Source organism: Meleagris gallopavo, chromosome 8 (genome assembly GCF_905368555.1).
Source record: "Meleagris gallopavo chromosome 8, MGAL_WU_HG_1.1, whole genome shotgun sequence".
Lineage (NCBI taxonomy): Eukaryota > Metazoa > Chordata > Aves > Galliformes > Phasianidae > Meleagris > Meleagris gallopavo.
The window spans coordinates 16,188,246-16,215,582 of record NC_139411.1 but is presented as its reverse complement, the minus strand read 5'-3'; the positions used below and the strand labels follow the sequence as shown (position 1 = coordinate 16,215,582).

Below are 27,337 nucleotides of genomic sequence, written 5' to 3'. Positions count from 1 at the left end.
TAACCTCAGTTAGTCATATCTTTGTCACCTGTTGGCGAGGCTACAGCTACGTGATACACCTGGGCATGAAGCCCACAGCACTTGGCAAATGCCAGCTGGACAAGCACACTGCTGTGGGAGCGCTGACTACCACAAAGGCATCAAACCCACCCTCTGCCTCTTGGCCCAGGAGGCCAAACCACAGCGTCACTACTGATCTTCAAGGCGTTTGATGACATGAACCCAACATGGCTAAAAGGTTAGTTAAGACACAAAGGTGGAAACCGTGACCAGCAAAGCCAATTGCAGCACACTCTGAGAGCAGTGAAACTGGGCAGCTGCAGGACTGGATCTGCCTGTAACAGAGACAGGATTTCCTCTGAGAACACACTCCTCCCAGACAGTAAAAAGAGAAGTATGCCTAATCTGCTTTGTGATTCCCTTCTTCCCCATGTCCCGTCTTTCTTACAGTTAGTCTCAGGTTAGTTTGCTTTTACTTCTTTTTTTTCCCTTACTTTCTAATTATTGTGAAGTAGTAACATCTGTTTCCTGAGCTCAGGTGAAGTCCTTGGTCTCTTCTCCAGTAGTGAATCCTCCAGCTGGTAAGACGATATGAACTGCAGTTCAGAATGCTCAGCACCAACCACAAGAGCTGCTGCTACATTTCATCAGCAAATGGAGAGCCCTCCCTCCCAGAGAGATGGTTCCTGCAAGCGGACGGCTGCAGGAGGCTGTCCCAGAGAAAGCCTTCCTGTTCCTATATTGTCTTCATGCTGCACTCCACAGGGAACAAGGCTGAGATGGAATGCTGGTTCTTATTTCCAGTTGCCCAAAGGAAATAGCTAAAAATACTTTTGTTTCATCATTTTAGAGCATAAATACTGCCTGTATTTGTTGCAGGCTACTCATGGTGGAAGGCTTGGAGGTTTGAGAGGCGATTCACATAATTCCCTTTATTGCTGCAGACCATGAGCTGGGTTTTCTGCTTCCCTTAGGCATGTAGTGAGAGAGACAGACTGTCCCGGGGAGTGCCAGTGCTGCTGTGCTGTGCACGCTCCTCGGGGAGGTTAAAATCAGAGGTGGGAAAAGACGTCTGGTTTGCAGTCACTTACTGGAGGCACAAAGCAGTGAGGCAAACGGGAACCTCAGATTAATAAATGTGGTAATTTCTCATGAGCATCTCAACACTGACAGCTTCTCTCAGGCTTTCCCACACCCCCTGCCATATTAGTGTGTTTCCGAACAACAATCCATAGTGCTATGTCTTCTTAAACCCTCTTCACATCCTGCAGTTCTCCGTGTGCATTTTTCTTCCCCTACATATCTGTGTGCCACAAGATGCATTTAGCAGGCTCCCTCAGTACACCTCATAAGTCACCAGGTTAAAATCCACTCCTATTCTCACATTATTTCCTAATCTCTAAAACACGTCGGTGGAAGAGCTCCAGGCTGACCTTTGGCACTATAAGCCTGCGCACGGGTCAGCACCGAAGCGACCAGAGGGAGGAAACCCGGCCGCAGGACCGCGCATCTCTCCCTCCACGCCCGGCGGTGGAGGCACGGCACCCCGCGGCGGGGCCTCCAAGGGGAAGCCGAAGAGCTCCCGGTGCGACGAGAGCTGGGACGGGGCGGGCAGTAACTGACGCGCAATCAGCATTCCCGACAGCTGCCGCCGCGCCGTGTGGGGCCGCGCGCCACAGCAGTCGGCTGTGGGTCCAGACGCGGCGGACAGCCCCTCCGGGCCGCAGAGCCGTGCCCAGCGGCAGCGCCGCGCCCGGACCCCCCGCTCCCCTTCAGCGGTGCGGCCACGGCGGCGAAAGCCGTGCGGCAAGGCGGGGGCGCGGCCGTCGCGGCGAAGGCGTGATCTAGCTCCCGCCTTTGCGAATCGGAGTGCCGGCGAGCGGCGGGATGCAGACGATCCGCGCGGAGATTGGTCGCTGCGGAAGCGGGGCGGGCTCGGGGCGGGCGGTGCTGGACGGGGCGGGCGGCGGCAGGCGCGCAGCTGGAATGGGGCGGGCGGGAGCGGGGCGCCCGGTGCAGCTGGCGGGGGGCGCCGGCCGCCGCCATAAAGTGAATGGGCCGGGTGAATGGGCGGCAGTCGGCCGGCGCCCTCCGCCCTCCCCGTGAGCCGCAGGCCGGCAGCGAGGCGCAGCGTGCCGGGGAGTCGCGGGGATTTACTTTCTGACAGCTGCGGAGCGGCCCGGGTAGCGGGGCAGGGGCAGCGGCGTCACCCCGTTCGCAGGATTAAGGCCGCCGAGCCGAGCCCGCATCTGGAGCTGCTGTAAGTGCCACTCCGTCAGACACTTCCTGGGAACGGGGTGGTCCGCCGCTCTTCCCGGGGCGTCCTCGGTGCCCTCCCGGGTGCGTCCCCGGAGCTGGCGCGGGGCGGGAGCATCCTCGGGGCGCTCCGCTCGGGACCGCAGCCCGTGCCCGGGACGGGAGCCGGAGGACAGCGGGCGGAGCGGGCCCGACCCCTGCCTTGCTCGGGGCTGCGGTGCTGCAGGTCCTGCCGTCCCGTTGGGCTGCTCGGGCCCCTCCCGGCAAGCGCTCCCGGAGCCCCTGGCAGTTGCTAAACTTAGGCATTTTCCACTGGGGCGAGCGGGGCCGGGGCTGTTTAAATTAGCCGGGGCTCGCTGTAAATAACGGCGCTGCGGGCTGCGGCTCAGCTGTCTGCAGGGTCCGGGGCAGCGGGACGCGGGGAGACAGCGCCTGGGAAAAGCGCAACAGCACGACGGCGTTCGGACAGTTGGATAAATGATATTTATGTAACTGGCTGGCGCCTGTTCATAGCAGAGCCGACCTCCCTGCAGGGGTGAGGGCGAGCCGGCCCGTGGCTGCGGGTACCCGCCGGGAGCAGCGGAGCCGGCCGGGTTGAGGGGGAAGGAGCGAGGGAACCGCCGACCCCCGGCGGCGGCTCCGTCGGCAGCTGCGGGGGAAGGAACGGGACCGGGCAGCGCCGGGAGGCTCGGAGCAGAGCCGGCGGTGGGGCTCCGGTTTCTGGCAGGCTCCTTCACCTTCCCGGCGATGAGCGCGGCCCGGGGAAACCGTTACCTCCGGGGGCAGAGAGCGGAGCGGAGCAGCGCCCGACGGAGCGCGGCTGTTCTGCGCTCAACTAGAGCGGGCCCGGGGCGGGGGCTCCGTCTCCCTGCTCGCAGCGGGGCACGGGGCGGCTCGGCCCCGGCTGGCGGCGGCTCTGGGAGCGGTCCCGCGCTGCAGCTGCCGGAGTGGGCTCGGGGGGGTGGTGGGGCCCGGCACGGTGCTGCGAGTGGGGCACACCTGTCGGCCCCGCGCCCCCGCCGCGGGACAGCTGAGCGGGACGGGACGGGAGGCCCCCCCGGCAGCGCTGCTGGGCTCGGTGCCGCGGCCCCGGCTCACTGCCGCCCGGCGGGCTGCGGGGGGAACTGGTATGAGCTGGTGGTGCGGGAAGCAAAGAGGGCAACCCGACGCTCCCCTGCCGCTCTGTGCACCCGGCCTGCGGGATGCGGTGTGAAATGGCTTCGTCCTAGCTGCGGCTTAGGGAGATGCTAAAAGCAGCAGCTCGGGAAGGTGTCTTTCAAGAGCGTCACCCTTGATCGTGTCCTGCTGCACTATTGGCGATGGCAGCGAGGTCTTTCACAAGCCCCCTGCTCCCTCGGAGGGACGGACGTCTGCGTAAGCTGCGTGGTGCCTTCCTGCGGGGACAAAGAGCTGCTGCTGCCTCCGGAGGGACTGGCGGGGCATGGAGCTGCTGCCGGACCTCACTGATAGTTGCAGAAACGGGGCAGGAGGTGGTTTTCGTTACGAGATGGTCGCACTGTGCCGGGTATCAGGCGTTGTGTGAGGGCTCGGGGCAGGGGCAGTGTTTTCGGTCTGCAGCCGGCATTGCACGACGGCCAGCCTTCGTCAAACACAGCTATATCCCGGTAACTGAAATGTGTACTGTCCCGGGCACTGCTTTGACAACTTGCAACTCTGCTTTGGCAGAGAAATGTCTGCAAGCCTCACTTAATATCTGTTGCCTTTCTGAAAGGGCTTAATTCTGGCAAATAATAGATGTGAAAACTATGCAGCAAATTCGGTTGTGCACCTTATAGGAAGGCCAGCAAAAAAGCAGCATCTTTTCTGTCTGTCAGATGCTACCAAAACCATGAGATTAAGAGGTAAGGCTTACTTTGGAGACTTCCAAAAAGGAAAAAAAAAAAAAAAAGAGGGGAAAAAAAAAAAAAAACACAGAAACTCGATCTGGGAGAGCGCACCGAAAGGAAGATGAGATGTGCCGAGGACATGAGCTCTGTCTCGTGACCTGGCACATGTGCTCCAGCTCTGGGGACAGGGGAGGTCCTGGGCTGGGAATTAAGTCCCTGTAGGGATGGCTGGTGGCCTTGCGCCATGTGTCCTACAACAGAGCAAGACTACGGAGCCGGGAGCAGGAGCTGTGTCTCTGCTGCCTGCCTGAACGCAGGAGGCTGTGATTTGCTTATGGCCTGGCTATTGGGAGAAGGTCCCCACTTGCCGTGCAGTGCTGGGGTGCAAGGGCATTAAACTGTGCCAGCTCCGGAACCTGGCTTTGGGTTGGGGCACGGTGCTGGGCTACCCATGGCTTGCCTTCCGTCTGCGCTGCCTGGCACCACCTGGGGCCGGGGAAAATCCTTCGGCAGTGCGGAGCTGGGATGCAGGCAGCCAGAGAGAGAGGATTTGTGTGGCTGCACTGTGCCTGCTGTCCTCCCTTTGTGTGCCGGCACCCCTGCCCTCCGCCTGGCTCACCTCTGAATATTAATGCCTCTGGCAGATTGGATAATAATGTGACTGGGAATTGAATGAAGCTGGTTATTAGCTCCTGGCTTGCACGGGACATTTAAGGCAGCCCTGAGGCTGCTGCTGGAGGTGCAGTGGGTCAGGTTGTGCTGCAGCAGGGGCTGGCTCTGCACCGATTGGGACTGGCAGTGCCATCAGCTCCTGTGGGGTCTTTGTGGACAGTCCCAGGTGTGCTAGAAAAAGGGGACGTGGCCCGGTGTCATAGAGGAGAAACTGAGCTCTGGCAGCACTGAACACCCTGCAGCCCTGAGCCAGCAACACCACCTCGCTGTGATGCTCTGCATCTCCCAAAGCATGGCTTTACCAGAAAATAGGCACTTACACCCTTTTTATCCGTGCACAAGAGCAGGGAAACCAGAGTTAAAGTGCAGGAGCTGCTATTAATTTTGTACATCTGATTCTTCAACCTTTCAAAGTATTCAGAAAGGCATTGAGGTGCTACAGCTACTCGTGATTTCAGCTGGAGCAGATCTGCATTTGTCCAGTTAACCCCTCAGAAATTACCATCCGAGCTTTTGTGAATGAGCCACCTGTTTGCAAACCCCATCCAACAACTTCTACCATCCCAGAAGCCAACAGCCTCAGACTTGTTAGTGTTCCTAGGATGGAGCTTGTACTCGGCTGTTTCTCACAGCCCTCCTCCTGCAGCCCCCTTTATTTAAATAAATGCCATAATTTGCTGCTAGCAGAGCCCCGGGGAGGGCTAGGCTGGAGGGCTCAGCTCCAGCAGCACTGCCTGCAGACAGCACAAAGAGGAACCAAAAGCACCACCATTAAGGCTGGGAACCCTCAGCCCCTTCTCCTGGTACCAATTCTGCAAGGCCAATTTTTAGGAGATGCCGACAATAACCATACAAAGAGATGCATGAGAGTTCAGCTGTAAATCATGCTGACCTGTCTGTGTGTGGACGTTTTTATTTACTTGCCTTTCTGAAAAACAAATAAACAGAAAATGCCTCCCAAATAAACCAGCTCCCCGCTTGGATTTGAACATGCTTTAAAAGAAATCCCTTTTGTTTTAGCCATTTTTATTTCCTGTTTGTTTCTGAGCTTAGACTTGACAATGAAAACCACATGAAATTCCCTTTTTGTTCCATCAGTTTTATTTTTGGTGCCACAATATCCAAAACTTCCAGTTCTGCAGGATTTTTTTTTTTTTGTGGATGCACATTTATTGCAAGGTTATTTTTTTTTTTAAATGCATGATTTTATTATTATTTCCGTAAAATGAAAATCAGGCCGTCTCGAGGACGAGGTGTACCAGGGTTTTAAAAAGTACTCGTAGATGTGAATGATATTCGTTGAGCTGTAAGCGCCGTGCTGGTGCGGCTCCATACCTGACCGGGGAGCAATCCCACAGGCGAAGTGCGGAGCAGTGCACGACTGTGCGTCCCGTTAGAAGCGTTTCACAGCATCGTTCTGGCAGCGGGCGCTGGAGCTCAGCTGCGGCGGGGCTGTGGCTGTGCGGTGCTCAGCGCGTTACCCGGTGCGGGCTGCCGGCGGATCTCGGGGTGCCGAGGTGTCCCTGCAGCGGGAGGTTGCGCCCCAAGCCGCTCGCAGAGCGCCCGCCTCCCCCTGCCCCGGCCCTTTGCTCTACACTGCTTTGATGGGATTGCCCGCGGGCTGGGCTGAATGAGTAACGACGGATCTGCAGCTTTCTTCCTTACCCACCCAAATGCCTACCTCCCAGGGCTCTGTGTGGGATGCAGCACGGAACAGATGGAAAAAACTAAGGATTAAAAAAAAAACCAAACGAACAAAAAACACAGTCTTTGCACACGGTCCCCAGGCAGCGCAGTGCATCTCAGGACCCTGACATTCAGAGCCGAGTTTCGCTGCTTCCCTCGTCTCTGTGCCCACAGATTCACGGGCACGCAGCAGTTTGCTGTGGAGCACTGAGCCCGATCCTGCAAGCACAGCCGCTTGCACAAGGCTGCGGGGCTGGGGCCGGCCGTATTTGCAGTGGGGAGAGCTGATTACCCCCTCGCTCCCCGCTGCACGATGTCTGGGTAAACAGGCTGACCTTCAGGGCATGGTGCAAGGGCCATAAAGGCAAGGAAGGGGAGGTGGCAGTGGTGGCAGTGGGAGCTCCAGCAGCTGCCCAGTGCCTCCCCAAACAGGGCTAGCAGCTCTGCACATCCTTTCCGTGCTTCCTCAGGACGCTGCACCCTGAGCTCCCCGCTTGCTGCATTCAGACAGCAGTGGAGCCGGGCAATGGGTCGTGCATCCCTCGCAGCCATTCAGGCTCTGCCACCACCCCACCACCAGCCCCAGCTCCACACAGCTGTCCTACAGCAGCAGTCCAGCTGCGGCACACAAGGAAGATTCTCTCTAGCTGCTGTTTTAGCCAAGTTTTGTTTATGGCCGAGTCAAACTTCGGGCAGGATTTATGGCAGAAGCACTGACTGATGGCTTCACAGAGTGCCAAGGTCGGAGCCGCATGCAGGGTGCAATGTGCTGGCGGCATGGCCGGGCCTCCCGACCTTCAGCCCGCCTGATTAGGGGCTTTCTTCAGCTTGTTTACTAATTGTGAGAGCCACTGACATCCTCAGTAGCAGCTGAGTCATCTGTTGCCCTCCATCTGCATACAAAGCTCTGAGGCAGCCGGAACCGCATTGCTCTGGCTGTCTCCCGGCCCACCCTCCCTTGATGGGCCAACTTTACAGCGGCTCAGATACCCAAAGGCACCAGACCACCTCCCTTTAATCGCCGCAGCAATCACACCTGCACACACACCAAGCAGCGAGTGTGTAGGCACGCTGCTGCCAGGCTTGGTCACCACAGCAGCTCTGCTCCTGCACACGTGGGCAAACGTGCCATGTGCACAGGGACCTGTGAGCAGAGCCCCTTCCCTGTTCTGTGGCAGCTGCAAGATGATCACTGCCAAATTTCTCCCCTAAATCAGCCTCTTTCTGCCCTGACCGGAGCAATCCATTTCTCTGCACCCTCTGAGCACATGCAGCTCCCAGCACTCCTGTGCTCCGAAGCTTGATGTTGCCAGCAACTTTGTGCAACTGCAATTTGTCATGGCAAAACGGAGCCTCCGTTGATTTGTTTTGTTCCAGATGCCTAACAAACAAACGGAGCTGTAACAAAAATGCAGCTTTATTAATGTAACTGCAGAGCCTGTCAGAGAGGCAAGCACAGCCCTGGCTGATGGAGTCAAGGTGTTGCACCCAGGAAGGCAGCTGGACACAGCCCTGTGCTGCAGCTCCTGCAAGAGTGCGAGGAGTACAGAAAAACCAGCTTTGTAGGAAAACAGGCAGAGCTTCCCCCCTGCGCTGTGACTGGTATCTCCAGCCCTTGGGTGCCATTTCAGAACCACAGAGGTAGGCTAAGGGCAGTTCTGCTAGGATGCCTGGCCATACTGCTTTGGCACGAGCTGAGCAAAGGCACTGCTTGGCTCCCAGGACCCCTCCCAGTGCTGCCATGCCACACACAGACCTGAATGAGTGAGAGCACCAGGGAGAACTATTCCACCACATGGCTCACTGTTAATCCATGGTGCAGCCAAACAGGACATATCCTTCATGGGCTTTTTTTTCTTTCTTTCTTTCTTTCTTTTCCTGCAGACATGGGTACAGAGCTGTCACTCCTTGGGATGCTCCTACTGTGACAGTCCTGCATGAGACCAATGCATTATTAACCCTCTTCCACCCAGAACAACCTGTTCTCCTCTCTCTCTCCAAGGCTGTTTTTCTCTGCTGCAGCTAGGGGCTCATCCTTACCTCGTGGGCTGACCCCAGCCCCGCAGGGCACGTCAGGCAGTGTCCAGCAAAGCTGTACGTTTCCCTAGCACCTCTTATCTCATGATCTGGAAGCACTTAAAGGAATTTCGCTTCATTGCCTCTCCCGGTTCAAACAGGCTTTTTAACACCATTTCTGCAATGAGGAACGGCATCCCAGAGCAGCCAAGCAGTGCTACCTGTATCACACTCTGAGTTGGCAGCAGCGCGTCTCCCCATCTTCTCCCCACCCTGGGCTGAGTTATCAGAAACTTCTCCGGTAATGGAGAGAGAGGATGGGTATGGAGCAGCAGCCCTCACAGCCAGCCCACATGGGACACATGATGGCATAGCATGCACTGCCTACGATGCTCTTGCGGCTCAAATAACAAGCTCCAAGCAATAAGACACTGAGAACCTCAGGGACACCTGGCAAATCCTGCTGATGAAATAGAGAAAAAAAAATGTTTCAGGCTTCGAAGAAATACACGCTGCTATGAAAATGCCCCACACCAAAGCTCAGGGGCTAGCACCACACTGCAAGGAGCAAATAGAGAAATTATAATAAGCAGTGACTCAGTACTCACCAGCAGTCAGTGATCCATCAGTGAGTTCTGCACACCTGGAAGCACTCCTCAGGCAGCCCAGGCTAGGAGGCAGGTGGGCAGGCATGCTGCTCCCCTGTCCATAATGGGGCTGCACACTGAGTAACCGTTTTGCTTCTGCTGTTTATCTTCCAGTGATAAACGGTCTTGCCTGTTCCTGCTGCAATTCCATTAAGATTAGAGATGTAAAGTTACACGGTGAGGTTTAGCAGCAGATGACCCTGGTCTTTCTGTGGTCTCGAGAAAGAGAAGATTTACTCTTGTCTCACATTCCATCCTTGCTCTCTAGCTGCAGGAAAGAGCCCTTGCAGGCAGCATGTCAGCCTTCAGTTCAGTGCATGATTCCTGTGCCAGGTGCTCTCTAGCACCGGAGACCCTGACCTGCAGCACTAGCATAGCACTGTCCCTGCATGAGCACGTGGGGTGGAAGAGGACAGGGCAGCTCCAGCATCTTTCCCTCTGATACGGAACAGAGGCAGGGGCTGCCCCACTGCAGCTCAGCCTTCCTGGGACCTAAGTATAGACTGGCAGTTCAACTTCATGACAACGTGGGTAAATAACCAAGAGGAGGAGGGGGATGCTGACAGCCCAGGCACTAGGCTCTTGCTGAAGCACTGCACCTAGACAGACAGCTTCTCCCCCAGGCAGACCTGCTGGGGCCTCGGCTCTGCAGGCACGTGGGGACATGGGTAAAGCACTCCTGCCAGTCCCTGGGCCTCCCGCCATGGGCAGCACCCAAGGCACCACTATAATTAGCCTCACTTGGTTTGCAGTCAGCCTTGATGGTTCCTTCCCACTCCTCCTCCTCCTCCAAAAAAAAAAAAAAAACCCACAAACAAAAAAACATAGGTGAAGGAGTCTCTGCTCCTGGACGATAGAGCCACTTGTTACTGAGATCCAGCAGAGGAGGTGACAAAGACTCCATTTGATCCTCTGGGCTAAGTGAGCATGCCAGCATCACTGCCCCTTGTGCCCACTGCTGCTGCTTCCTGCCAGCAGAGAGGATGCATGGCCTGGCAGCTCAACGGAAATGCCTACTTGGTGTGAACTGGGAACCCATATCTCAGGAGCAAGGAAGTACAGAGATGGAAGGAGGCACAGCGCGGGCTGGGGTCATGGGTTATTTTATGAAACTGAAAGCTCTGAGCAAGTCTGGCTCCATGGAAGAAGTGCAAAAGGCAACCCTAACAGAATGGTTCGTAAAGTGAGAAAGATGAAGGCACAGATGGAGTCAATAAATCTGATGCTATCCAAAGACACTTCTGAGGTGCCGATTCCAGCAGCTCCCTGAGAGCAGACATACAATTTGGTAGAAATGCCAGAAAGGTTTAGGATTGACTTTCTTAATGTCTCTGCTGGCAGAGGTGCTGGCCCTGGTGAACATGGGTGTGGGGCTCTGCCTACGGCAGCCCTCCATGGCCACACTGAGCAGATCCTGCTCCCTTCCGTTTGCTGAACCCACAGCAAGATGAGATGGCCCTGCTTAGTGCCACCACATAGGGTGCATGCAGTGAGTATGCAATCACACACATTCAAAGTTCCCTCTCTGAAGCTCTCCTAGTTTTAAGTTCAGTTCAAAGAGCAAACTTGCTCTTGAGTCAGAAGCACTAGAGTGTAGGCCATGCTTTAGTGCCAGTGTTATCCTGATTCCACAGCACATCCCTGCAGCAGGCCACTTGACACATTGTGCCCAGTCCTAAATACCAGGGCTGGCTTACCCCAAGCCTGGTGTCTCATATTGTCATTTACACCTCTACACAACCAGCTGTGAGATGCTCCTCTCCTGGCTTCATAGCTCCAGTTCGCGATGATGAAACCTGTGCGAGACAAGCACAATACTTCAGGCACACAAGACACCACACGGAGGGTGCTGTCCTGCACATAGAGCGAGGCAAAAGGCTGAATTCCTCCTTAAATCTGGTCTAGTGCGGAGTCAAGCCCTCGAAAAGAGGAAATTGTGCTTGACAGATGCAATCATATGCAAATGGCTGTAGAAGAGGGGAAATTATCATCTACAAACATTGGGCAGAAATTCCATCTGCCGCCACCTCAAGAAGGACTCTTAATAAATTCTGAGACAGCAAAGTGACACACATCTTAATCAAGACTTAATCCAGGGAATTAATTCACTGCGCGTTTCTGCATAATTCCAAGAGCAATGCTAAAAGCCATGGCAATATCAGCAGCAGATGGACTCCCCCTACTCCCTGCAAAGGTATTAAAGAAAACACAGCCCCGTCACATCACACTGTGTGCGTACACAGGGCAGAAAGCAACAGGGCTGTGCATACATGGTCTGCAACCAACAAAGGTCACCAAAGGCTGGGGGGAAGTGGTGAGCATGGAGCTGCTGCTCCACAACCCAGGACAAAATGCTTGCAGGAGGCAGAGAAAACTGGCACTGGGTCCTACGGAGATGCTGCTCTCAGGCTGTGTCAGAGCCAGCATTGAGGTTCAGGAGTGGTGGGATGGGGAAGCTCCAGGGAGCAGGAGGAAACATTGAGGCTCTCACTTGCAGCAGACACCAGCAGGGTGAAGCACCAGCTTCCAGCCTCACCGCAGCCTGGGAGCACTTCATAGGTACGATCTGGCCTTGCTGAGGCCCCAGCAGAAGCCCTGCTCAGAGTGACAGGAGGCTTTATACAGCTCTGAAAATACATTCTTAGTCACTGTCATCCAGCTCCAAAGGAGGTGTGACAGCTCTGTTATTAATCTCTTGTTTACATGTTTAAGCGCTCGCACAGCCCAGCTGAAATGCGACCTTCGCTCAGTTTGGTCCTGGCACGCGTGGACTCGAGGGGCCGTGCAGCCCTCCACCAGCCATTCAGTCTCCACCACTGCCCGTGTCCTTGTTTGAGAATCCCAAGTGCTCGGCCCCAGCAGCACGCACCTGCAGCCACGCTGTGTCAGCGGCTGTGACACATCAGCATGAGGAGCTGCTGCAGGGCCAGGATTGGAGGGGTGTTGGAAGATGCAGGCACTGCACCCAGCTGCTCTTCTCCAGGCCTTCAGGAGCCATCAAACCAGCACATCAACCAGACCGTTGTGCCACACACAGCAGCATCATGAGCTGGACCTCAGGGCTTACAAGACCAGCTCACTTGCCCAGGTGGACTGCTAGCACCTAACACTTCCCACCTGCCTCTGTGAGCCCCCAGTGCTGTACTACAGAGAGCAGCACAGGATAGAATAACTGATCCTGGGACAAAGAATGATGAAAAAGGGCAGTTGAGAAGCCACAGCAGTGGGAGTTGGGGGCAACTCCCAGCTGGGATGCTGTCAGGTCAGCCCGTGGGCACAGACAGCACTGGGGAGCCTTTGGCTGAGAGGTGCCAGTGCTTGTCCCCAGACACCCAAGGGCATGTAACACGACTCCCATGTTAACTCAAGCTCCAGAGGTCCTCATTTACCCGAAAGTATTCCACTTGCAGTGACAGACCTTGTGGCAGCCTCTGCACAGTTTGGCATGCCTTCCTCCTGGTGCCACGCAGTTTTCTGCATGCACACGTCTGACTGTCTGTGCCCATGATACCGGGAGAGCCTCAGGGCCCTGGGCACTGCCTGTGTCAGAGCAACTTGCTGGGAGGTGAGGGTAGGCCTGAGGAAGCTGCAGAGGGAGGCTGGGAGAGCGGGATGTCTGGGGTAGGTGCTAACAGCCCTTGGCTGGTCCAGGGCCACTTCCTCAGATCTCCGTTACACAGCATGCTCCGGCGTTGCTATTTCAGTCTGAATGTCACCTATAAATTGGAGGCTCTTTCTCTGAAGGCTGCAAATAGAAGTGTCACTAGATGATCTTTGATTTATAGGGGAGCTCAGCAGAATACCCGGCATCTCCATTTTCCAGCCAGGAAACCCAGAAGGAGTCCAAGGATCACACGGGGATCCTCGGCTTTCCCTAGGCCTATCCTCAGGGGCTGGCCAGTCCCTTTTCATACAGATAGGAAGAGGTCATGAGCACAGATCCAACTCCCTAACCACCCTGTGCCTCTTTTTCAGGTTCCTCCTTCGCCACCACCTATTCCTGCCCCATGGATTTCAACCTGCTGGCAGACACGGAGGCTCGCAGCCCAGCCCTGTCCCTCTCAGATTCTGGCACTCCCCAGCACGAGCACAGCTGCAAGGGGCAGGACCATAGTGGTGAGTGCAAGGTCCCGTGCTCCTGGTGGGCAGCATCCAAGGTGCGGGGCAGAAAGAGCAGGGGGAGACGTGGGACAAGCATCACTGTGCAGCAGGAGCTGCCCGCGTGCTCAGATGGAAACTTTCCATGCTTTGGGTTAACTCCAGGCTGAACTTCTCAGGTGCAGCCAAAGGGAGACAATGCAAAGCTCCCTGTGCAAGGGGAGCCGAGGGCTGGGGACAGCCTGCTGCTCCCTGTGTAAAGCCTCTGGGCTCACCCGCTTGCAGAAGCTAATCAGCGTAATGATGCAGATTAAAATTCCCTGGAGCGAGCATCATGGAGGATGCTGCACCAGAATAACTAAGGTCAGAGAACCCAGCCACCGAATTCCCTGCTGCACACGTACCTTAGTTGGGCACATCCCCAAGCTTGGCGGCTCCTCATCAGCTGCTGGGACACACAACACATCTCCATCCAAGTGGCTTCCCAGTCGAGCCCTGCTCCCCACACAAAACTGCCAACTAGGGAGCAGACTTTTTTTCCATTTGGCGTGAGCTGCTAATTTCAGCTATGACTGCAGGAGTTTCATTGAGTGGGCGAATGTGTGCGGGATGTATTTCATAGCCTATTTTAGGTCAACAATAAATGCCAGGTGACTAACTACATCACTCCTCACTGTATTAAACAGGCTGGAAATAAAGCATCTGAGGGAGGCAGCTACGTGCTGGCGTTACCTATGCACAGGGGCTGCTGCCTCCTGCACTCTCACCAGGCAGCCCTACTTACCCTGGGCTCCGCTTCCTTCATCTGCAGAGAGAAGGCGTGGTGAGGAATGGAGTAGAAACCTGGTCTGTCTTAGCTCTCCAAAGTCCTCCTCATCCTCTGATGGTGCTGAGTGTTTGCAACATCCCCTCCTGTAAGATCTCATCAGGCAGGAGAGCAAGTGAGAGATGTATTCCATAGCCAGCTCCTCAGTAGGGACCCAGGGCAACCCACAGGGACCTTCCTTCCCGCAAGGTCCCCACCACAGCACACCCACGCTCTGCTCTCTTTACAGTACAATTTTTCCTACTTGGAGAAGCAGCAGAAACAAAGACAACAATGAGCAAAGCTCAGGAAGAGCCAAAGGCAGCAGGTGCAGAACCAGAAAGGACACCAAGAGGGAGGCATAGTTTCAGAGGTTTTTCCAGAGTCAGAGGCAGGTTTACTACAGCTGCCTGGGCTTCCTTCACAAGATTTAGAGAAAGCCCAGACCCGGGGGCATGGAGGAGATGAATACAAGGTGCTTGCTTAGCTCTTCCACCAAGACGCAGCTCATTAGCCGGTGGTTTTACTGTTGTCGTTCCCTTTGGGTGTAATTTTTCCCTGTGGGAAGAGGGGCAGCTCTCAGCAGGAACTCCTGTTTTGGGCACAGCTCCTATTTGGCAGCAGCCTCTTTGGAAATCCACGGATAAGGGCTCCTGTGGGAACATACCCCATGCATGCATCAGGCTTTTAATTAACCCAGACTTAGCGGATGAGCAAACAAACCAAATGTTGTCCCTTCATTATTGTCCCAATAACTAGCTCAAACATGGTGCCATCACTGCCTTTTTAATGTGTTTTGGAGATGAGCAATGAAGGAGTCTCCCTCTAAGCTCTGGCTTAGAGCACTGAGCTAGAGAAATCAGTCCTATCCCTTTGGCAATAATTGCTATTCAAAATAGAACTAAAATACCAAGAGCTTCCAGCAGTCCTGCTGGAAGGTACTTCCATATGAGGATGCTCATGGTAGTGAGTAGAGCACCATGATAGCGAGCCCCTACAGATCCACTTTTCAGTTCTATGTCTTCTTCTGTTTCAAGAGCGTGCTTTGAAATTCCTCATTCTGATCCAGCCCAGCTGGAAAGCCTGCTGCACACTGGCAATGAGAACAGGAGATCATGCCTTCCCAGCCAGTTTGCATTACAACGTACCTGGAGCTCCTGTATATCCAACATAAGCATTAAACATGCCACAGACCTGCAGGCTAAGAATGGGGAGCATGTAAGAACTCTGCATTGCTTCAGTGTTTGCAACGTGTGTCCAACGTGTGCTCTACCCCACAAGGGGTGGTACTCGCTGGCACATGCACCCAGGGAGCCCTGCAGCTCCCTCAGAGGAAGGTGGGCACAGTGAAGCAGGGCTTTCCCAGAAGCCACAGGAGAGGTTTCTGAGCTAATACACTGAGTGATCAACTGCTTTTCAGACTCCCTCTTAGGACTTCTCTCTTCCATTTGGTTTTTATGGAACTTATTTTTGAAAGGCACATGCATTGGAGTGGAAGATCCCTTTCTTCTCACCTGGGTGTATTCCAGGCTCCTGTTTCCTTGCCCTTCTGCATTTTCAGAGGCTGTACAGGACAACTTCCACGTTAGGATGTTTTTTCTGGACTTTAAAGCCTTTTAAGCCAGCTCCCACTTAGAAAACCACAACCAAACAAAAAGTCCTTTTCATCTAAAACAAGCAGAGCAATGCCAGGACTTTTAAAAAGATTCTTCTCCCAAACACAATAGTTCTGCCATTGTTCACAATAATCTCAATTTGATTTTGCTGATATTTCCAACTGGAAAAGAGCACCTCCCCTCCCTGCTGAAAACCAAGTTTCAGTTGGAAGTATCTCACCCTGCTTCTTGTTCAGAATAAACTGGTGGCGAACATCAGTAGCGATTCATTTTCCCTGGAAGAATTCTCTTCTATGGCAACTTTTCTTGGCCCCTGGTAGAACTTTTTCTAAGACATCAGCTGCTGTTTTTCTCCACTCACTGTCCTCCATTCACTGCCGAGAGGCTCAGCTGTGACACAGAGAACATTTGCTTGCAGGGTGCGGGCTGTGGCACAGGGAGGCACTTGGCGTGGCTGAGCTGCTCACCTCCATCCCGGCTCAGCACAGGCAGGCACACCGAGTTCCACACTTGGTGATAGCGGAGCTGCACTTTGAGGTTACACATCCACACAAACACCGATAGTTTCAGGACATTCACCAGAGGGGCAGCAAAAGACTCAGTCGCTTGGATGGGGAACTCCAAGTGGGAAGACCAGGGGTGAGAAGACAGCAGATGCTGGAAGAATTTAAGGGGGCCTTTTCCTACTTTTTAAAATTAAGTGTTCCTAGGTAAGAAAATATCAGGATGGAGAGGGGGAAAGGGGGGGAAAAAAAAAAAAAAAAAAGTCTGTTCCTTGGGTTTAGTTAATTTAAGAGCTTCAACTTGCCATCACTGGAAGTCTGCCTTTCCCCAAGCACTTCTCTGCAAAAGTGCTATTTGATCTTTAGTTGCATTATGAATGACAATTTCTTTTTGAATTTTTTCTAAAGGGACCCTTAGGCAGAAAGATTTCAGCACAGTAGGAAATAGCTGGCCTGGGAAAGTTCTGCCACCACCACCCATCATCAGTGTGACAGAGGAAACCCAAGGGCTGCCTGGGTGGCTGTGCCCATCCAGGCAGCAGTCATACGAGGGCAGGCTGTGGGGGGCTCCCCGAACACAGCCAAGCCCCCACATTAACTCAGGGGATCTCTCCATCTTTGTTTTGCATACAGACACTGAGAAGTCCCAGCAGAACCAGACAGACGACTCCAACCCTGAGGACGGCTCGCTCAAGAAGAAGCAGCGGAGGCAGCGGACTCACTTCACCAGCCAGCAGCTCCAGGAGCTGGAAGCCACGTTCCAGAGGAACCGCTATCCTGACATGAGCACCAGGGAGGAGATTGCGGTCTGGACCAACCTGACGGAGGCACGAGTGCGGGTAGGACTGTGGCTCTATGCACACCCCTATGGGGCAGGAAACCAGCTGTGATGCAAGCCACCAAGCTGTCCCCAAATAAGGGGCACTGGAACATTTTCCCACCTTGAAAGAACCTCACAAATAACTCCAACTGAGGTCTGATATAGCCACATTCACTCACTGGCTGCGCCTTCCTCCCCAAGCACAAACTTGCAGCAGTATAGGGGTATCCAGAGCCCAGGCTCTGCCTCACTGAGCTTCCCCAGCCAGCTGCCCTGGCCCACCAGACCCCTTCCTGGTGTTGCCATCATTCCCAGCCTCGCTGGAGGGCACCCTCTGGGGCTCCCCAATTGCTGTGCTGTCACAGGCACAGCATGGCAGGGCTCCAGCTGGAATGAGAGCTTCTCTCTGCTGCTAGAATTATGAGTTAGCAGCACCATGAATAGCCTTCCAGCAGCTTCCATGCTCTGGGAAGTTATATTGTTTGAGTCCCTCCAACACTAACAGATTTTCCTCTTAGAAGACAGAATTCTAGTGTTCCCTGAGCTGATGCTGAGGTGAAATCAAAGCAAGAGAGGTTGTTTCCTCAACTGAGCAGGCTCCAGCTGTATCCCTGAACACTTTGCTCCCAACCTCTGCTCCTGAGCTGTGCACAGTTGGAAATACAGTCTCAGCTTTCCTTCCTTCCCCCCACAAGAAGGGAATTTGTTTGTTAAACACAGTGGGTCAGGCAACACACAGAAGGCAGGCAGCAGCAGAAGCTGTCTTGTTAGCTGCTATCACGACACAGACACAGGTTTCTGCCCTTTGGAGCAAGCCAGAACCAAACCTGGGCCAGGCTCTTGGTCACTCCCTCGATCTCCACCAGTTAACGCCAAACAAACGCAGTGCAGCTGCAGCGCCCAGGGTCCACAAGTCAAAGCTACAGCAGAGACAAGAAAGGCTTTCTGAGGCGGTTCCTGAACATGCTGCTTGTACAGGACCAGCAGTACTGTCTAGCATCAGCATCCACACAGCGGTGTAGGCCTGCAGCAAGTCATGGGCACCACCTTTAGATGGCCTCAAACACCTAGTGTTATTCTGTGCACTCTATGCATCTTGCTTGGGTTTTGATCAAGATAGTGACTCCCCAGGAGATGAGCCTGCAGACCAGACACCTCACTTGCCCAGCGCCTTGCCCAGTGCCCAGCATCCCTGGGTACAGACCCAGCCCTTTACCCACTCTTGTGCTGGGTAAAGAGGCCAAGGGACAACCCAGAGTGACTCTCCACCTCTCTCCTCTCCTACAGGTCTGGTTCAAAAACCGCAGGGCTAAGTGGAGGAAACGGGAGAGGAACCAGCAGGCCGAGCTCTGCAAGAACAGCTTTGGAGCCCAGTTCAACGGACTGATGCAGCCCTATGACGACATGTATTCTAGCTATTCCTACAACAACTGGGCCACCAAAGGGCTCGCCACCAGCCCACTCTCGGCCAAGAGCTTCCCATTCTTCAACTCCATGAATGTCAGCCCCCTCTCCTCCCAGCCCATGTTCTCCCCACCCAGCTCCATCGCCTCGATGACCATGCCTTCATCCATGGTCCCTTCTGCAGTGACTGGCGTCCCAGCCTCCAGCCTCAACAACTTGGGAAACATCAATAACCTGAACAGCCCAAGCCTCAACTCCGCCGTCTCATCCAGTGCCTGTCCTTACGCCTCCACAGCCAGCCCCTACATGTACAGGGACACGTGCAACTCCAGCCTGGCAAGTCTGAGGCTGAAGGCCAAGCAGCACGCCAACTTCACTTACCCGGCAGTGCAGACGGCAGCTTCCAACCTGAGCCCTTGCCAATATGCTGTGGACAGGCCTGTATGAAGTGCTGCTCTCTGCTGACTGGGGACTTGACCTTAGCCTGACACAAGGAGACCTTTAGCCCTACAACAGCGTACATCCTGCAGAGTGAGAGTGGAAGTGAGAGAGAGCAAAAGAGCATGAGAGAGCAAGAGCGCACGGCAAGCAGGCAGATGGACCTCTACGAAGATTTGTCTAACTATCGTATGGTGAATTTTGACTGTCTTTCCCCTCCCAGTCTCCCTCCCTTCCTGGCCACCAAATACTCATCCTCCCTGTTGGTAAGGAAACCAAAACAGTCTGCTGGAAGCCCCATGGGGAAGCAGGAGCCCCAGCAGGCAGCACGCCTAGCTTGTGGGAAGCTGAGCTCAGCATATTTTGGCCTGGCCCCTCTAAACCCTCTTCCCCAGCACAGCCGGGTGCCACCACAGTGGGATGCAGGGATGGGGTGACATGAGGCTGCTCTCCAGTGTTTGGCCAACCCCATGCTTCTCCCCCCACAAACACAAGGGTTGGTGCAGAATATCTCACCCATCTGCTTATTAGGTAGCCAGTCATTGTCTTGGCTGACTGGCATCCTATGAGAGCACATCTATAGGCATGGCCTTTCAGATATGAAGCCTTGAGGAACTGAGAGTTGTAAGGATATAAGATATGTGCATGCATATATACCTATATATATATATATATATATATACATACACATATATAGACCTATATATTAAAATACATCATTTTGTACAGGAAGTAACCTGGGAAGTAGACTTTAAAAACAAAAATCCCATAAAGCAAGCATGTCCACCAGGGTGGTGTGCTGCCTGCCATGCTTCTCTGCTCCACTCATCTCCAGTCAGACAGGAATACCTTTGCCAGTATACATCCAAAGCATCCCCTTCCGCAACAAACAGCTCCCCCTTGCACATCTCCATCCCTTCCTCAAATCCCATTTCAAAAAAAGGAAATAAAATAAAAGTTGGCACAGTCCCTCCAAGGCTCTTGCCTGCCTGGTTTTTGAGAGCATGACCCAGTGTCTGAAGATTCAAAAAGCAAGCACCAACATTGAGTCCAAGTCTGGGGTAGACGCAGGCTGAACACTCCGTTCTGAGGCTTCCCCATCACACTGTTTGGGGCCGGTGCCTCTGAGTCCCTACAGCACTTCTGGCTCCAAACAGCACCTCCAGAAGGGGCTGCAGATACCTGCCCACCCCCCTGGCCCTGTGCCGTTTCTTTCAGGAAAGCTGTAAAATAGAGCTGCTCTCCTGGGAGGTGCATGCACAGCAGGACCTGTAGCTTCTGCCAGTGCAGAGGGACGCAGTAGGTTCTCTAAGAACTCAAGAAAGCTATGTAAGCAGTGGGCAGTGGGATATCCCCACTCAGTGCAGTCTCCTTCCACATGGGGCACGTACTTCAGGGGCAAGCACAACCCTGATACATCAACAAGACAACCCACTCCGCATAGGTGAGTGGGACAGGCAAAACTGAGACAAACCAGGTTTCTGCAATGTTGCCAGCACACACAGAGGAAGCAAACTCTGTTAGGAAGGGATCCTTGCTAAGAGACAAAGAATGTAGCCCCTTTTGTGCAGCATATAAACCACTCCATCTTTATCATAGTCTGCTGCACAGAGGGCAGCTGCTGCTGAAGGTATTGGTGAGCAGATGCTGAAAGCCATCACGGACGTCAGTCCAACAACGCTATAGCTAAACTATGCTTTGCTCTGAGCTAAACCAAAGTGAGGAATCCCTGCATTGAGGCAGCTACTGCTAGAAGCACAACTCCACCTGCAATGTGCATGCAAAGATTGAACATCAACATCTAAAGCACATAGCACATCCAAAACAAGACTGAACTCTTACCTTGCTGCTAGATGCCAGTGATACTGAGATTGCTTCTGTGCCTCCACCCTGAAGCCTCCCCACCATACACACGTATCATGCTCCCACACTGACTCCCTTGCCTGCCCTGGCTCTCCTCCCAGAGAAAGGAGCAGAAGTCCAGCCCCTCTCATTCCCTCTCCTCAGCTGACCCTGACCCCAGCTGTAACTAATCCCTACTGATAGGCACAGCTAGGTGCTGCCACAGCTCTCTCCAATGCCGCACCAAGGCACAGGGTCTTTCCCACAGCTGCCCCTTCCCTGTACTTCCAGCACCCCCACCACCACCACGCTGACTTGAGTGCAGAATGCAGCACCACACAGTGCCCAGACCCAGCAGCAGCCATACGCCAGCTCTGAGCTGAGAGTGCTTTGTACAATGGCACCAAATAACAAATGCATCCTGGGGGAAAATAAATAAATAAATAAATAAATAAATAAATAAATAAAATTTACAGACATCAGAGATTATCAAAATGGTCAAAAACAAATAACAAAGTGATTAAATTGGCAGCAGTGAGTCCTAGGAGGTGTCTTGTGTCTTCTGGATGCCACTTGCCTTCCTGGTGCAGCTGAGATCTGGTGCTCAGCCCCTCAGAACTTCCTTAGCTGTGTCTCTGGTGCTGCTGCCCAAGCAGGCACATTCTAGCAGGCTCCTGCTTATTCTACAGGCTGTCACTGGACACTTCCCAGTCTGCAGATACAGCATGCACGTGTTCTCCTTCATCCAGATCGTTGATGGAAGAGTTGAACAAAACCAGCCTCGGCACAGATGTCCCTGAAGTTCAGTCACCATAACTCTTGCTTTCAGCAGTGAACCGCAGATAACTCTCTGAGTACAGTTATCCAATGGGCTTTGCTCCCACCCAACATCCCACCTACATTACGTAGATATTAGAATGTGACACAGCATCAGAAGCCTTAAAAAATCCACTTCAGCGGCAGCCAGGGCTCTCCTTCCCCACGTCCTTACCTGCCATGGGAGCGAAGCAGATTACTTTGTTCAGGCTCTGCTCACTGGCAGGGCTTGTGCTACCCATCTCCTCTTCGCTCTTCTTGCAGTGCGAATGGAACACTCCGGGTATCTTTGTGCCTCTGCTGAGCCAGGTGTGAGGTGTGCTGCTGCCACAAGCCAGCCAAGGCTCGCCTCTGCCAGAGCCCTTCCGTGGTGAGGGCAGCTGTATGCAGGGGCAGAGGGCCTCAAGGTGGGAAGGGATCTGGGGAGCTGCAGGCAGCAGTGGAAACGATCCACGGAGAGACAGAGCCCGGTGGTGCCATGCTGTGGCTGAGCAAGCAGGATGCAGGGAGAAATTAGTGCTCCCCACACCACCCAGAACAAAGGCATCAAATAAACAAACCCGTACACAACAGCGTTTATTTTAGTCATTTTCAGGTATCACCACTGCCATTTCCAATGCACCCAGAGAGGAGTTCTCAGACCCTTCTGCCTCCCACCCACAGGTCTCTCCCTTGGCAGGGCCCACAGCAACACATGGTCTCACTCAGAGCCCAGGCAGCAGCTGTCCTCAGCCTGCTCAGCGCTCTCATGACAATAGCCACTAACATTTGTGTGATTCATTGTGTGACTCTAGGTGTAGCCTTATGGGAGGTGATGTTTGAACCTGCGTCAGCATGCCAAGCATTTATGGCAGATTGGGTAAGGCTAAATGCCCAGGCTCAGCTCAGAGGTCTGTGTTGCTTCTCAGCTGTACGTTCTGTGCTCTGCAAACAGTTTTGGAGAGAAGACTTGCAGCCACTCATTGCTTTCCTTGTATTAGCAGAGAGGGGTCTTCATTGCCAGCAGAAGCGAGAAGGACAGCAGATGAGCTACAGCATGGTTCCTTCCCTCTCTACTTCGACAGAGTGAGCCCAAAACTAGGCAGCATCATATGGGCCAGGAGCTGGACCAAAGGAGTCTCCAGCTCTGACTGCCCCCCTCCTCCTTGCATTGCACATGGCAACCCATGCCTCACTCTGGGGAGTCCCCATTGGGAGGGAGACATACCAAAGGCCAATGCACGAGTTAACCTGAAGGCTTTCATCCACAGGGACCTTCATCACCCCCCATCCCATTGGATGCCTGAGCTTCACTCAGAAATGAAAAGTTCCCCTTTCCCTCACCTGCCTCCCAGCCTCCTCCTCCCTCCTCAGTTTTATTCTCCCTTCAGTTTCTGAGTGCTCGTCAGGTAAGTCTTGGAGAAGAAGTTACAGAAGAGCACCAAATAACTGAGGTACATTAGTAATGAAAAGGAAATGGCAGGCCAAGTGCAAAGGCAGACCTCATCCTCCTTCCAGAAGATGAGGAAGATGCACAATATTATACCTATGGCCATCTGCAGAATCTGTGAAAAGGTGATTGCCATGGCAATCCAGCGGGGTAACCGAAAGCCCACTGCTCGCACGGTGTAGTAGGAGTACATGACTGTATGGACAGTGAGGTTTAGGGTGATGAACCAGCCGCCACCTGACAACATCTCCTTGTAGCAGTACCAGGAATAGATGAGCGTGAGAATGTGGTGGTACCAGTGGAGGAATATGAGCTTCTGTTTCCGGAGAGCAATGAACACGGTGTCACCTTGGTTGGAGGAGAGGTGTATCATCAGTCGGGCAAATCACAGAAGTTATGCAAGCCTCCAGGTAAGACAGAATGAGAGAGTTGTAATGCTAAAGTCATTACCTGGCTTGAGCCCACCAAGACTAGCTTCATGACAAATTTGCTCATACAGGCACCTGTGGTTCACAGGGGATAAACTTCCTACTGACACCTTCAACCCCTCTTTGTGTTGCTGCAAGCACTTCTGCTCCTAACAGACTTGACACTTGCCAATAGAAGCATTGCCACAAACACTCCAACAGGCTCCTGCTCTAGGAAAGAAAGTTCTTGCAGGTTTGATGCAAAAAAACCCCATGGGGCTGCACAAGTGCCCCAGCACTCCCACATCTGCTGCTGTCTTCCCACTGCAGAACAGCCTATTGGCTTGAGAAGGTGAAACCAGTGCAAGAATATCAGTCTGTACCCCTGCAGAAAGACTACACATCATCTAAGTTGAGAAACAGGAAGCAAGAAAAGTGAGTGATGTGCAAGGCAAAACAGTCCTGTTCTCTGACAGAGACCTGTGAAGAAAAGCCTGCTCGTAAAAGCAAAGGAGGGAACATGTTGCAAAAGGAACTCACCCAGTTCCAGGACTTTGCTCAGTACAAATAAATAGACCCAAAGCTTGCAGATGGGGTCGACATAAAAGAGTTGATTGCACACTGACTGTTTAAAACCCACAGTAGTCAGCACGAAGACCATGTGTTTCCAGGTGCGATGGGCCCCAACGGCACTGCAAGAAAACCAAAGGAGACCTGAAAGCTGTGTCCAGTTCACCCTCAGAAAGCTTCTTTGCTATCAGCTTGTATATTTCATGACATCTCCAAACAGACCACGAGCTGTCATTCCAAGCCAACTTGTGCTCAAAGGCAGAGGTGCTCCTTTACAATCAGGGTAGCAAGGCAGGAGGCTTGCTTTGTGCTCCCCTACCAGGCTGAAGACACATGGAAATGAGGGCAATGTTGGCAATATGAAGTCTACTTAATCACAGGGCACAGGCTGCGGCTTTCTCATGGTCTCTGTAGGAAACCTGTACCAAAAGACTAGACTGTTTAAAACCAAGTATTCTAGATTGATCTTTATATCTTGCATGGCAAAATAAAACAAATAAACAAACCAGAGCTAGAACTTGTCAGATAGTGCCAGGCTGAGAGTTCTTACCTGAACAAGGCCAGTCCCAGGGACCAGAGGGCCAGCGGCATGCGCAGATTGTAGCCTCTCCTCTCCTTCATTAAATACTGGAGTCCAAAGATCAGAATCACATAAGCTACAGAAAAAAGGAAGGTCTTATACCTGCAAGAAGAGAAGGAGCAGTTAGGGAAAGAGCCAGGCTGAGTTCCTCTTTGCAGTGGAGTTCTGTGGCCCCAGCAGAGCTCTCAACAAAAAATAAAAGAATAAAACATCGCCCATCTTTGTGTTAGGGTTGGGTTTGGTCACAGGAAGCATCTCCTGGCAGTGAGCAAGGAGAAATCCTGGGATCACAGGTGAGAACAGGAGCTGCTCCAGCAGGCAGACCCTGTGGGACAAAGACATGACAATCTGCAAGCAGGATCCCGAGAAGACAGGTTAATGTGTTTTGTTGCTTTGTGCACCTATGCGCTGTGCAAAGGAACCAGTTGCAGTGCAGAGGCTGAGCAGGGCTCTCCCTCTACAGACTCCACCGTGCCGTGGGATGAGAAAGCAGCGGGAAGAGAACCAAGCAGAGCAGAGGACCTGGAGCTGAAACACGGCCGTGACAGCACAGCTCTCCCACGCAGGGTGAGTGGTAGATTCTGATGGCCCAGTACAAAACCAAGATCTCGACTGCTCTGCAGCAGGTTCGGCATCCCGGTGCTCTGGGATGAGGATTCCGCCACTCTGCTGAGCTCACTGCAACGGAGCAATCTGAGCAGCCGACCCCAGGCACTGCAGAGAGCCCTACTCCACTCCCAGCTGCTTGCCAAGAAAGTGCAGGAGGGCAAAAGAGATTTGCAACTATTCCAGGAGCCGTTACATAATCAAGCGTCTTTAAAAGCTAGTCCTTAGCAAAGAGCTGGGGCACACCTGCAGGAGCTAATCCTGCAATCGTTACACTGGGGCAAGGATGAAGAGCAAAGCACCACCTGGTTTAGCCTCAGGCGTTACTGGAGCATAAGCGGCTGTTTCAGCAAGCTGTGACCCGACTTCAGCCCCAGTAGTGTGTCAGCACCGAGGGGCTCCGGCGAAGGGGCCCGGGCTGCCGCCCTGCCCTTCCAGCCCGTGCTCCGGTGGTCTCAGTCCTAGCAAACCCCTGCCCGCGGGCTCGGGAGCCCAGCCCCAGCCAGCAGACCCGCTGGCGAGCCATCCTCCACGCTGCAGCGCCGCAAATGCAGCCGGCGACTCGCTGATGTCCCCAGCCCTCCTCACTTCAGGTCCGGGATTGTCCCCTCCCGGCTTCCCCTGCTCGCTGCACGCCAGCCTGTCCCCTCAGACACTCGGTGTGCCGTCCCCCAGGGCCAAGTGCCGCCGTAGCAACACACGGAGAAGAAGGGACTGGCTCCCAGCCCCGCCCAGGTCTCCCCTCGAGCCGCAGCTGCACCGGGTTCCTCATGGTTGGAAGTCACCGCGTCTAAGAGTGAGAAAAGAAGTCAGAAAGGCTTCCTCTGGTGGAGAACAACTCCCTTTTCTCCTGGCGCTCGGGAACCAAACAGGCTGTCCGCTCTGAAATACAAAATTGCACAAGAGCCAAACATTGCTACAAAGAAGGTAGCAATTAGTATCTGTAATCACAGAGAGTTAAGCTGAGAACATCTCGAATAAATGCAAAGCCACCTTCTTGCCCTAAATTCGTTTAGGTAAGAGCCATCCCTTTGCTCCAGAAACTGAAAAGGAGTAGGAAGCCAGAATGTGACGTGGATAGGTTCTGAAGAGAGTACAGCAAACCAGTTACACACTGGAAGAAAGAAGACGACTTGCTGGAGTTTCCCCTGCAATGAACGGGAAACACTGAGGAGGTGCATTTATTAAAGGTATTATGTGGGCAAGAAAACTGTGGGCAGCAATGAGAAAAGCAAGTGACATCTGCCCCTTGCTCTTCAAGAGGTAGAGAAAGTTTCAGAACAAGATGCAACTGAGCTCGGTGTATTTCTTTATTGTTCAGCTGGCTTCTGTGTGAATGCCTAAGTGGGTAAAGTGAATTCTCCACAGAAAAACAGGAAAAGCTTAAGCAAGAGCTCCATACAAGACGAGGAGGCTACTCTCCTACATCTTCTTTGAATCTGGCAGAGCCAATGCCCATTGAATAATGTTTACGACATCAAGTCACTGGGGATATTCTTGAGGAACAAGCTTGGCTATTCAGGCTGACGGTGCAGGCACCAAATTATTCGACAGGAGCAGTTTGCTGCAGGTTAGGGATTCAGCCTCATTGCAAACACAGGAGCTCGCGCTAGCGGATGTTTTTCATTCTCACACCGCAGCTCGGTCAGATAGGGACATCTTCCAACGCAGGTCAGGACCTACAGCCCCTTCCCCAATAGTTTCGGACCGTAATTTCCACTTTCTCCTTCCAGCCCTCCCGCCAGCCCCAGCTGCTCTGCCTCATCCCCCGCACGGCCGTAGAGATGCGCCCCAGCCCCTTTCCCACGGCGTCGCGCCCAGCGCTCACCAGTTCTCCCGGATCCACTCGATCGCCTCCCGCTCGTTGAAGCTCTGCTCCATGTCCTCCAGCGCCGACAGGTTAAAGCCCAGCACCGCACCGCACAGTCCCATAGCTGTCCGCACCGAGCCGAACCCCGGCACCGCCCCGGGACCGCCCCCGCCCGTTGTCGTCCGGGGCTGCTCGGCGGCGCGGAGCTGGCAGCCCCCGGCCTGCGCCACGCAGATAAGTTTCGGGGTTAGTAGGCATAATGCACTGAACTGCCAAGCTATAATGTCTCCCCTGAGCCTCCTTTTCTGCGGATTGAACAATTGCAGTTCCCTCTGCAATACTCTCCTCTGAACCTGCTCCAGGGCCTCAGTGTCTTTCTTTGTAGTGAGTTCCTGAAATGTGGTCTCACCAGAGCTGAGTACAGGGTATGATCACTTACACTCTTTCTGATACAAGACAGGATGCCAAG

At 53.7% G+C, this 27,337-nt stretch overlaps 2 protein-coding genes across 2 annotated transcripts; one reads left to right on the top strand and one right to left on the bottom strand.

Moving 5' to 3' along the window:
- The first annotated feature begins 2,014 nt into the window (after nt 1-2,014).
- Nucleotides 2,015-19,784, top strand: PITX3 (paired like homeodomain 3). The gene is made up of 4 exons (XM_085229815.1): nt 2,015-2,260; nt 13,100-13,240; nt 16,780-16,985; nt 18,254-19,784. The coding sequence occupies exons 2-4, from the start codon at nt 13,132-13,134 to the stop codon at nt 18,815-18,817; spliced, it is 879 nt and encodes a 292-aa protein (XP_085085941.1). The 5' UTR covers nt 2,015-2,260; nt 13,100-13,131; the 3' UTR covers nt 18,818-19,784.
- A 2,857-nt stretch (nt 19,785-22,641) lies between these two features.
- On the bottom strand, nt 22,642-27,002 carry ELOVL3 (ELOVL fatty acid elongase 3). The gene is made up of 4 exons (XM_010714424.4): nt 26,887-27,002; nt 24,423-24,554; nt 23,843-23,994; nt 22,642-23,243 (listed from the first exon to the last, which is right to left on the bottom strand). The coding sequence occupies exons 1-4, from the start codon at nt 26,988-26,990 to the stop codon at nt 22,822-22,824; spliced, it is 810 nt and encodes a 269-aa protein (XP_010712726.2). The 5' UTR covers nt 26,991-27,002; the 3' UTR covers nt 22,642-22,821.
- Between the last annotated feature and the right edge of the window lie 335 nt (nt 27,003-27,337).

Bases quoted from the DNA above. Each gene is read 5' to 3' on its own strand.
- PITX3 (XM_085229815.1), top strand. From the start codon at position 13,132: ATGGATTTCAACCTGCTGGCAGACACGGAGGCTCGCAGCCCAGCCCTG. The intron at 13,241-16,779 runs GTGAGTGCAAGG...TTTTGCATACAG, and splicing joins CAAGGGGCAGGACCATAGTG to ACACTGAGAAGTCCCAGCAG. The intron at 16,986-18,253 runs GTAGGACTGTGG...CCTCTCCTACAG, and splicing joins TGACGGAGGCACGAGTGCGG to GTCTGGTTCAAAAACCGCAG.
- ELOVL3 (XM_010714424.4), bottom strand. From the start codon at position 26,990: ATGGGACTGTGCGGTGCGGTGCTGGGCTTTAACCTGTCGGCGCTGGAG. The intron at 24,555-26,886 runs GTGAGCGCTGGG...CTCTTCTTGCAG, and splicing joins GAGTGGATCCGGGAGAACTG to GTATAAGACCTTCCTTTTTT. The intron at 23,995-24,422 runs GTAAGAACTCTC...GTTTTCTTGCAG, and splicing joins CTGGGACTGGCCTTGTTCAG to TGCCGTTGGGGCCCATCGCA.